This window comes from Diuraphis noxia, unplaced genomic scaffold, assembly GCF_037042655.1.
Source record: "Diuraphis noxia isolate RWA-SAM2 unplaced genomic scaffold, SU_Dnox_SAM2 contig0001, whole genome shotgun sequence".
In the NCBI taxonomy this organism is placed as follows: Eukaryota; Metazoa; Arthropoda; class Insecta; order Hemiptera; family Aphididae; genus Diuraphis; species Diuraphis noxia.
Window position 1 is genome coordinate 66,405,927 of NW_028301711.1, and position 12,290 is coordinate 66,418,216.

The following is a 12,290-nucleotide window of genomic DNA, read 5'->3' on the forward strand; positions in this document are numbered from 1 at the left end:
ACCGACCGACCGACCAAAACGTCGGCCGTGGAGGTGACGTCATCCGCGGCGAGTTATAAGTTATAACCCGTTATGTGCGATCCTACGTACATAATAATAGTAATAATAATACGCGAGAAGAAGATATTTCGGCGGCCATTACCGTTATCCGCATAGCGGCGTTTTTTGGCCGTCCGCCGTGGTATAGGTAGGAATTATATTTTTTATTATTTTTTACGCGTCTCTGTTCGTGATTCGCATATTACGACGACGGCGACCACCACCACCACCACCGCCACTAACTATACATAATATACAGCGACGACGCGCTAATCGCAGAACGGCGCAACTTGGCCCGCCATCGGTAACGGAATTTTTTTTTCTCATTCTCTTCTTCTTCTTCTTCTTCTTCTTCTTTTTCTACTGTTTCTCGTACTTTTCACACGCGTGCCTATATACACCGAGTGGTCGCGCGGCGGTTACCAAATTAACGTGTGACGTATATGATTTTCGTGAACCGCGAATCGTAATACTCGCGACAGAGTATATTATATAGTACATTATATAGCATGCGTAATTATTGTACATTATGCGATTACGACGAGCCGATACGTCCACGTAATGCCATTTTAATAATAATAATATATAATGTTATATAGTTTGCGTGTGAATGCGTACTGCGTACGTATATTTTATACGGTTTTCAGTTCCCAAACCCGCCACACCTGATGACCACAGCTTTAATTGCAGAAAAAACGTCAGTGCTTTGACACAAATATAAAGGACTATTCCGTTTGGAAACGGAAAAAAAACAAATTTTCCTTTGATCAAAAAAGAAACCTTATAACCCATTTGATTCCATCTAAACAACACAAGAATATTTCAATACATTTTGTCACAGGTATATATAAAGTGACGTTCTGATAGGGTGGTAAGACGGACAAGTGCCACGGGCCCAAAGGGAAGGAGGGCCCTTCAAAAAACGTGGAGAATCAAAATAACAGATCACCATCATGGCATCATTATAGAATTTTAGTTTTTAATTATATTATATTTTATTATATTTTTTTAACTATATTCTAGTAAAACTAAATCGCTTTAAAATAAAATAAATAACTAAAAAAATGACTGATACATGCAACATGATTATAGGTGAATTATAAATAATTTGATGTACAGTGTTTGCCGTATATACGCGGCGTTTGAGATATTAGCATTGTAGATATATTATATAAATATAATTATTATTCAGGAATAGAAATACCAAGGATATGCATCAAGTATTTAGAACTGTCTAAGTCTAAGCTCAAGTCTAGGAAACCGTATTGAGAATCTGTTGATTACTATCGATTCATTATCCATTATCGGCGTTATCCTAATACACAGTCTATTATTATACAGCCCCCAGCTGGAACAGCCGTCGTTTTTCGATATTATTTTGTCATTAGTAATGTTATTCTGTTGTCAGTCGTCGGCCATCACCAATCGATCGAAATAAATACTGTAATCATGTCGAAAAAAAAATCTATTGGCTATGAAAAGCATAAAAAAACTTCGATGATTTAATGAAGCAAAGTAAGGAACAATTTTTATAAAATTAAATGCTTTAAATATTTTTTTTGTTATTACTTTATTTATATTATTAAAAAAAATAAATACTTATTATTATGTGTAGTAAAAAGTGACTATATTATTCATAATTGTGCAGTAAATGTGTTTTTAATTATTTATCACCTATTATAGTAGATCTAGATATAAATTTTATGAGTAAGTGCATGCTCTTCATATTATTACAAATTTGTAAGATTAAGGCAAATTTTTCCACGGGCAATCCAAGTATCAGTTACGCCACTGCTGTATAATATATATTAGCAAATCAAAGTCTCAGTCTTTGGTCATTATAGCTACTTCTATGTTTCCAAGGCAGGTAATATTATAGGTATACATTCATTCGATATTTTTGATTTTTGAAAAAGCATTTACTTATAAAAAATACCGTGCAGATAATATATAATATGATGATATTTTACCATATTTTTTTAGTATTTAATTATCTTACAAAAAAATCAAGAGACAAACTAGTTTGAAGTTGAGGGTACCTAAGTTAAACATTGTTATATACATTTTATTTAAACGTTACATAAAATTGTATAAATTGTAAATAATATTAAGCAAAATATTGAGAAAAAAATTAATTTACTATTAGATAAAATAATAGGTATTATAGTATAGGTACCAAATAAAAGTAAAATTAAATCGAAGAGAAATAATTGTGAATTATATAATGAATACACCCAACCGTAATAAATGTTGACCAAAATCGTAAATAAGCAATTTATATTTAAAATTTTAAAATTAAATATATTATTCTAGAGAATTTTTATTTTTTAGAAATTTTTTACGGGATTGCATAAACCTATGAATTTAATGTAAAACTTATAGAAATGTTATAACTAAGTAGTTTTTGTTGTATACACGCCATTAAGGTTTAGTATTAGTAGTACCTATTACTTTAAAAATATTAAGATTTAGTAGAGAGACTTGCATTCTTCGATTTTTAAGTTATTTCCTGACCATCACATAGATAATTGTTTTATAAAATTTGAAAATTCTTTTGTTTTGAGTTCTAATCTGCATGTAATAATCTATTGGTTACACACTATTATATATATTATAGTTATGATTTCACTGACACTAATATTGTATGTGGCTAAATGTTAATAATTATTATAAAATTTTGTTTGGAGTTCTTCTCTGTGGTGTGGTGTATTAAACTCTTAAGTGTAATAGGTATAATGTGAGTTAACGTGTTGGATTCTAAACGATTTCAAAGTTTTTGGCTGATCTATTTCGTTTCACGTAGTTAAAGTGTATCATTATATACACGGTTTTAAGAGAGTTAAATTGATGAGTGTTTTTTTTTTTTTTTTACCGTAAAACGATTATTAATACAGTTATATACCTAAGTTTGATACATTTCACTATTGCAGGTTGTATTTCTGAGCAGTAATTTGAAGATTTCTCACATAGTTTTTAAAAAAGTTATCTATGAGTGAATTTAAAAATGTATGTATTGAGTAATAATAATATGTTAGTTTTCGTAATTTTGCTTACTAATCGATAACCACGCAATGGTAACCGGTACCGAAATAATAATCGTAGGTAAGTATATAATTATGTGACAACGCGATAATATCGCATTCATAATTAATGAATTACAATATAATATGATGTATGTAATATTATGTATACATCACATTACACACAGTGTTTGGATTGTGCGAGTTATTATAAAATATTGCACGCACCTGCCGCCCGAGACCACTCGGCTGCATGTCATTATTATTATACACGAAGACGGCGATTGTTGTTTTTTCATGTATTTTTTTTTAAGTCCCGTTAATCGTCGACTTCGTGCGCCGCACTATTTTGCGTACCTCTAAAATATACACGCGTATTCCGAGGGAGAGGAGGAGGTTCCGAATCAAATTATGGGATGAGTGCAGCGTTAAAAATATACATTTAAATACTCCTCCGGTCATCATTAACGAGCTAAATTGTTATTTTTCATCCGCAACTTTCAACCTGCAGACTTACTGCGTAACGTTTGAAATCATTAGCTAATATATATATAAACAATTATTTTAATAACTGATGCAGTGATGAATTGATTTTAATCAAGACTATTCTGGTCAAATCAACAACTATAATACGCCGAATATCGCATATTGTAGTAAATCAATACGATTTGCGCAATGTATTTCAGTTATTGGTCAAATGTAAATTTTCGAACCAGTCTCGTCTAACTATATAACTTAATTTCGAATTTTGTTTCTAAAAAGTTGCTTTCTGAGCATAAAATCCATGTAGGTACCTACGAACAAAGTTAAAAAGAAACATGATATACATTTAAAAATAATCCAGCAGATCCATGATAATAAATATGGCCATTCGACCAACTGAAATGTCTGACAAAAACAAATCAAACCACAATATTCATATTATACATTATTTATATACACACCATCCACCGCGGGGTTACTAATTATAAAATATTAAGCATTAGTTATAATTTATTATAAGTATTATTATTTAGTCTGTTATAGTTAGTATAAAAAAGATAATATTTTAGGCACATTTCATTTGGTGGATAGGTGGTAACTATAATTTTGTTACCATTTTCAATTTATTGGCCAATTTACGAGTAATGTGAACCTAGACACGATTGTTTTATCGTTTTTCTAAATACGGTTTGTTTTATATTTTATTATTAGTATATTCAATAATGTACCGAGGTAAAATAATAATAAAAAATTGTTAGTTCACTACACGTTCGCATTTCGTCATTTCGTCATATCGCATTTCTCATCTATTTTATAATATATATATAGTATATACACAATAATAGCATAGTGTACGGTTTTATAATATATAGCAAGCACTGACCAGCGTATAAATGTCATGTTTTTACTGCCCCGGAAAACGGGAACACCGAGTAGTCGTAATACTATATATAATATGTCCTTTAGCATTTATGTATGGGTGCATAATGCATACGTGCAATATAGCACATCATGCGCATGAAAAAATTATGGCTTATGCATGTATATAGATTAAAGACTTCGGGTGGCGTCTCTTGCGGGGTGTACGGTAAAAATTATTCCATCGTATAATATTATATTCAGACCTTACTCTGAGGGACTTTTCTCCATTTCACAGAATCGGATGTTTGTGTCTGATATTTGCTCTGATGGTTGAGGACCGAGGAGAAGAACATTATTTCAACCATTCGTATTATTCAAGTGTATTTCAGGTATAAATATGAAAAGCAAATAGTAATAAATATTACTATTTACTGTGGCCGATTATTTGTATTCTATATATATTAAGCTATACTCGTCCGTTAACATCATGACCCATGATTAAACATTGCAGTTTATTACAAAACTTCGACAGCCGCCGACAATGGCGATGGCGTTCGTAACTTTGTGGCTGTCCACACGAACACATTGATATTACGTAAGCACGATCGATAACGATAACACTGTTCGTATATATGTGTATAATAACACACACACATTAAGGAAAGAAAAACATCAAAACCGTGTGACGACGTATTTGTTTATAATGTATTATAATAAATTATTCTGGGTCCAAACGTCGCGTGTATATATATTATGTTATACATATACGTATAATACATTATGCGGATCGGCGCACGCCTTTTCGGCCAGCGCACCACCGATCGATCCGCGGACGAGCGAGAGTGCGCGCGGCAGGGCGGTGTTGACGATGCCCGTTTGCATCCCTCTGTCAACAACGACACCGCGCCCCCACACTGCATAACGCGTACACCGGTCACTCGAATATCCGCCGACGCACACACACACACTCGCGCGCACGCGCATGAACGCTCATCCGATTGGCTGATATTTACGACGTTCTTTGCTGTCACCGTTACGGTATTATCATATCATATAATATAATGAGCAATCAAATTATTATTATTATAGTTATTACTGTTTACACATGAGCGACGTCACATCATCGACACATAAATGCACGTCATGTATGCAAATTACAATCAATTTAAATTCTACTGCGGCGATGATCGATTTAGTTATAACGGTCAAATCGTGTTATTACCTGTGCTGATGGTTGCCGCAGTCGGTGGTACCGGAAGCTGTGCGGATGTAGCCGCGGCTGTCTGTGCAGGCTGCTGCTGCGGTGGCGGCGGAGATGGTGAAAATAGCCGCGAGCAGATGGGCACGGCCGGCGGGACGGGTGGTAAACTCGGTTCGTCTGCTATGGCGGCGGCGGCGGTCTCTTCGGCCGCCGCGACATCTTCCTCCGTCGACGTCTCCGCGTCGGCCTCCTGCTTGGGCTGCACGATGACGACGACGCTAGCCGGTGCCGAGTGGCCAGTGGCCACCGCGATAGCCGACTTCTTCCTCATGGTGTGGCGCTACCCCGCAGCTGTGCAAGCGGCCGCGGCACTGGCGGCGTGCATCTTGTGATAATCACTTATTCATAATCTTCCACGCCGCAGTTGACCGGTTCTGTTCCGATATTATATTTACCCGTTGCGTTAACAACTACAAACCGTATGTGGTTTTGTCGCGGTATAAAATTATGTTAACGACACTTTCGTTAGCAACGAAGACGAAGACGACGACACGAGATCGGTATACCTGCAGCGTTGGTCACGCGATTACAATTTGGAATAATATCTTATACAGGTATAAATACGTGTGTTTATGTGTTTTTTATAGATTCACGGGCGCCGAGTTGAACGGACGCGGCCACGGAAACAACGAACGGCGGCGGTTGCGAGACAGGCCGTCGTCGCAGTCGCCGTCGTAGTCGCCGCCGTCGTCGTCGTCGAGATGCGCGTAGGGCCGTGAACGTAGTGCGTGTGCGTGCCCGGTGCGTCGGCGTAGGCCTGGTTTATCGAGCGCCGGTCGCCGCCGACACAGAGGCCGCCCGGGCCGATAGATACGCGGTGCTGACACGACGGAGGGTACCCGGGGACGAGTCGTAGTGGAAACTGAGGAGAGGGGTAGAAAAAGCTTGACGGGACTGGCTTCATCGCTCGTCTACATCCTCTTGTCCGTGTCACGACCCTGTGTCCGTGTTAGTGCTGTCACCGAGTGTGTTTTTTCCTACCCCGCCGCGTGTATTGCAACCGTCGCCCGGTGACATCGCGACTTTTCAAAGACATTTCTTCAACCCCAACCAGGATGTACAACAAAACCGGTATAGGGGTAGTCGACGTCGCGAACGAAAGTGATGTACTCACTATATCACTCTAGACTCCTACGTCACAGGCGCTATAATTGAGACTTTTTTTCGATTAATTGAAATGATTATACTTGGTAGACTGATATCGCGATGTACGCACTATTATCGTAATTATTTATTTTTTTATTTTTGATAACTGGACAAGCCCAATTACCTACATAATATTATAATATAAAGTCAGAACACATTTATGTAATATTAAATAGAAATACATAACTTTTTATAAAAACACATACAATTCTAACTTGCTTCATTAATTTGACTTAACTCTTATACTAGGTATACAAAAAACTTAAGAATGATGACCATTCAAACAATTCCTAAGCGATTGGTTGAATAGTATTATGCTTGTTAATAGAAACGCGGAAGGGAAAAGGTTTCTGGATCCTAAAGTTGACTCAATTCAAGATTCACTTAACAGTGGACTTCACCATTAATAATTTTAGAAACATTTAAATATAACTTTTTCTCCAATTACATATGGTAGAAAAACTGAGACGTCGCAGCTCAAGAACGCATGAAGTGCGCTTTATTAACGCCGTATGGAATAAATACAAAAAATTGCACAGCGCTCTTCAAAGTTGACAACTATACCCTTTAGTTTTTTTGGGTCTTGGATAATCATGTCATAATTCAAAACGACTGGGCAAATAATAAACAATATAAAGTTTTTAAAGAACTAGCTAGATTGCTTGATTTCAATTTAAAAACTTAAAGTTTCAAGGCCTCTCAATGTGGGTCTGAAATGTAGTAACAGATCAAAAGTAATACCAATATCTACAATATAGTCGCCTGATGACTGTGAAGTGCACTGTAGAGTAATATCATTAATAGAATATTCAAACAAGGTATTATAGTATTGTAAACACGAGTGTATAGGATATAAAATTACATTTTATAATTAGGTATTGTTATTACTTTTTATATATACCATTTATATGCTGTGTACAGTGTTTACCATCAATTTAAGTATTATATCAAAGATTTATTTACTCGTCTTCGAAATGCCATTCATTCGATGAGTAATAATAAATATAAACTATAAGTAAATATGGTTATATGTATACTCTTCAACGCTGCGGTAATATATCCGTTTTGTAAATACTCAACATTGGGGACATATTATCATAAGGACGAAGAAGATTGACAATGATGAATATTATAATAAAATATTTTATGATTTCTAGCTATGCATACATTAAATTAATTTGGTTATTATTTTTACTGTTGGTATTTATTTGAATAAAGTTATTGAATAAATATGCGATAAAAGAAACTGTTCCAATAAATTGATATTATAAGGGCGTTTCACCGTTATGGATATGAAAATATTTGAAATGTATGTACAAGTGTATACAGTTAACTTGATACATTGATATATATATAAAATATGTATCACCATAACAGCTGTGAACTTCGAAAATAGGAAATGTTATCTATCATCTATGGACATTACAAAATTGACATATCTTAATGAACACACCGAAAACATACGGGAAACGTGAAAATGATATATAAACATAATATTTGGTGACTTGGTGTATATTACTATTAATTGTTTGGTACCTATGTTACCCATAGAACAATATTATCGAGTAAAAGTTCTATACTGCAGATACGTGTACTCAATTAGCGAAAAACGTGCGTGTCGCATTATCTATATATTATATTATATAGTATATAATATAATATATAATATATACCTACAATTAGGTAATAGTTGATATAATATTAACATAGCCATACATCATACAATTTAGTATAAAATACTTATAGTAAATGTTGATCATTCAAAAATCTAAAAAAAAGCGTAAACATTTTAGTGGAGTATTTTTATGTAATATATATACAGTATATATAATATATATACTACATTATTGCTACCTAGAATTTATAATTATAATAAACCACGTATAATTGAACTTCGAAAACTGTGTCTCATAATAATTAGAAAATATTAATCAGGCGAATTTCCTTGAAATGTTTTACGAGTCGATCCAAGAATCCTAATAAAGGTCGCCACACACTGCAGCGGTGGCGGTAAAATTCTTTTTTCTTGGCGGTGCCGCCGCGGTGGCGGTAAAATTGAGTCCGGCTTCATTTTTCCGTAACCGCCACCGCAACCGCTGCAGTGTGAACTTGGGCACCTAAATAAATAACCAACGTATGTTGATAAGTTTCATTTTCGGTTCCTTTGGATTTTAATATTTGTGAAATATAATTATTAATCAACTATTACAATGACTATATTGCATTAGAGTAACTGAATTAAAATGATATACTATAATGTACATATAATATGTGCATGAATATACAGTTTTCACAAGTATAAAAAGTAAAGTTAAAATCGCGTTCTTTTAATAATAATAATAATAATAATAATAATAATAATTGAATAATGACAGACAACTACTGTAAACATAATTTGTTCGTCCGTCATTATTCATTATGTACATTGTTAACGCAATTTTTTTTTCGTAAATCGATTTTTTTGTTTTACAATTATATCATTCGATGCCTAATTATTTATTGTTTGCTAATCGCCAACCGACCAACCGACTATCCGTCGCACATACAAACTCAATATAATTCGTATATAACGATCGCCGAGTGCGCTTAATAGCTTATTATAAAATATATTATTATAAAGTTTTGGTATAATCGTGATTAGCTTTTATTGATCAATTAGGAAGAACCTATAATTATAATATAATAGTATACACACATATAATATATATATATATATTAGTTTTATGCATCATGTATACGGCATATACACCTATCGACTATTTTACTATATAGATATAGGTACACAATATAACAATATCCGAATATGTCAATATCCGCCTGCTTAACGTATATGTAGGTACATGGTTATAAAATAATATTGTTTCGTTAAAAATTAAAAAAATTTTAAATACCTATCATAATAGATACGCATAAATTATATAGGTGTGTAAGTGTGCGAAGGCAACAGTGGAGCGCGTGGTGCGCATAATAGTAATATTTTTTTTTTGTGATTGCATTGTCAAAATCGTCCACCAAGCGAAATTCCGAAAAATTTCGGAAACGCGCGCGCCCATGTATGGAGTGTATAATATACTTGTGTAGGTATGATATACGAATTTTTTTGCCGGTCCCCGCTCGACACATCAGCAAAATGACACATAGTACATGGTCATCACATAACTATACGCGTGCGCGCGTTGTTCGGTATAATAATAATAATAATAATAATATTTTAATACTTTATTATATCGTCATGTCGCAGGAAACCATTTACACTCGAAGTGTGCGAGTGTGTGAGTGCTCTTAGGTAGTATCGCGCGCTGCTGTGTGTGCGTATACTCGAGTGTGTGATGTGTGTCGGTGTGTGTGTGTTTGTGTGTGACTACGATGACGCCAAAGACTAGGTATATACTAATAATATTATACGAAATATTGTGGAAAAATTTTCGCGTGCTTCTGCCGTATAGGTCGTCGTACCCGATGCGAAAAAAATAAAAAACAATAACAATAACGATGATGGTAAAAAATGTTCAACAAACGTCAGTGGCAGCGGCAAAGTGCCGACGTCGATAGAAAATCGATTAAAATGCCCAAACACTGGAATCCCGCAATCGTACCTATACTTCACAATTGACGTCATTGGTTACAACTCATAAGAATCATTTTAGGCGCGCTATATAGTATCGATAATGTTGTGTTTGAATTTATCGATATTCAATATTGATGAAAATCTATCGGTGGCGAGGGCGCCAAATAGTACAATAAATTCTTAACAATAATAATTTATTTTAATAATCGATTATATAAAAGTCGTTGACGCTTACCTCTGATTGTGCTCGGCATTGTAGCGGCCGTTGATCGGTGGTCACGACGACAACGATGGTCTTCAGGTGCTCACCACAACAGTAGTGTTTCTTGTACTATACAGCTCTCGCGCCGCGAAAGACGGTGCGACGGTGTTCGATTGCAGTCGTCGCGCGACTGCGTAAATCGAACGGCAATGTTATCAAAACGACAGTATATTATATTAATAATATATGATATCACAATAGATATTTTATCGTTTATGGTTTAAAATATTACGTTAAAAAACGAACCGGACGCAATGGATATACATTTAAATGGTATACAATAATTCTTGGAACGACGACGATGGATGGTATAGTGAAATACGAATTATTATTAGGTATTATTATTATAACTATTAATGTAAATATAAACGTCGTTACGTTATAGTGTCGTCGGTTGAAATAAAAAATGTCCAATAAAGAATGAAAAAAAAAAAATAATAATAATAAGATAATGAAACAAAAAACGTTCGTCAGCTAATACAGTGGCAACAATTTGTCCGCCGACCCAGCTCTGCAGACGATGACGCGATCCCGCGCGAGGGCGGTTTGTTGGGTGCCGGAGGTCTTGTCCCGCCGAAGCGGTTGTTGTAGTAGTAGCAGTTGTTGTTGTTGTTGTTGATGTTAGTGGCGTCCGTGGTGCCCGTGACTAGGCCCGCGGCAGACATGGCTGCTGAGGCGAGATTTTCGCGCCGCCGTTGTCGTACATTTAAAACGATGCGCGTTCAAACGGTTTTCGAATCGAAAGAACGGAAATCACCAACCGACGTTCGGACTTGGGGTTTGCGGTATTATTATTACACACTGTGTGTCATGTACGGCGATATAATTTTGTTTATGTTATTATTATGTCCAGAGACGACACAAAAATTTATGATAATAATGTTATGAAATACTCGCAGTTGTGGGTGCGACAGAGGTACGGACGCGAGTGTTCGAAATTTGCGACGGAAAGCGGACGACCCGATGGTTTTTTTTTTTTGTCGTACCCGAACACGGTAGTTAAAGTTGTACCGCGTAGGACCGGTTCTGTGCGCGATTCGCGGATGTCACTGCGTGGTATTATATTATTGTGACGGTGCAGATGACGACGGTAATAATAATAATAGTTGGCGGACTCGCGAATTTTCGACTACAAACCACGACGACCGCTGAGGACCAACGCAGACATTGAACTTGAAACCTGTGGCGGACCACGACTACGGCCGCCGCGACGGGTTTCCCCCACCAGGAGACCACCGTTTTCTTGCAGACCGGCCGCGGCGTGGGCCATCCATCCGTCCGGGGGACGCGCGCGCGGTCATCGGTGTAGCCCCCCCCCCCCCCCCGACCGTCCACCACAGATCGCTCGGGCGAAAAAACGGCGAATTACACACCGTAAAAATGGTAAATAATATCGTTATTATCATAGCGGTATATATACCACCATTTATTCCAGTGCATTACGGCAGCGGTGAATAATAGTGTAATAATATTGTAATACACGCACCTACATAACTGCTGCTGCATGTAGGATATTAGGCATAATATATATTATACAAATGGCTCCATTATCTTATGTAGCTGCAGTGTTGTTTTTATTGTTATTGTTATGGTTGTCGTTGTAAAGTCGGTCGTCAGAGCTTGCAGGGCACACGCTCCAGAAATATTGCA

At 35.9% G+C, this 12,290-nt stretch overlaps 1 protein-coding gene across 2 annotated transcripts in view; it reads right to left on the reverse strand.

The window, feature by feature from the left end:
* Window positions 1-11,798, reverse strand: part of Hr3 (nuclear hormone receptor 3 ROR-beta) — a 79,492-nt gene extending 67,694 nt beyond the window's left edge. Inside the window, exon 1 of one of the 2 annotated variants that reach the window (XM_015516799.2) lies at window positions 10,614-11,798. In XM_015516799.2, coding sequence (XP_015372285.1) covers window positions 10,614-10,632 — 19 coding nt within the window. In that variant the 5' untranslated portion in view covers window positions 10,633-11,798. Of the gene's footprint in view, window positions 1-5,625; window positions 6,328-10,613 lie in introns of those variants that run through there. The other variant, XM_015516798.2, reaches the window with a different exon arrangement.
* Between the last annotated feature and the right edge of the window lie 492 nt (window positions 11,799-12,290).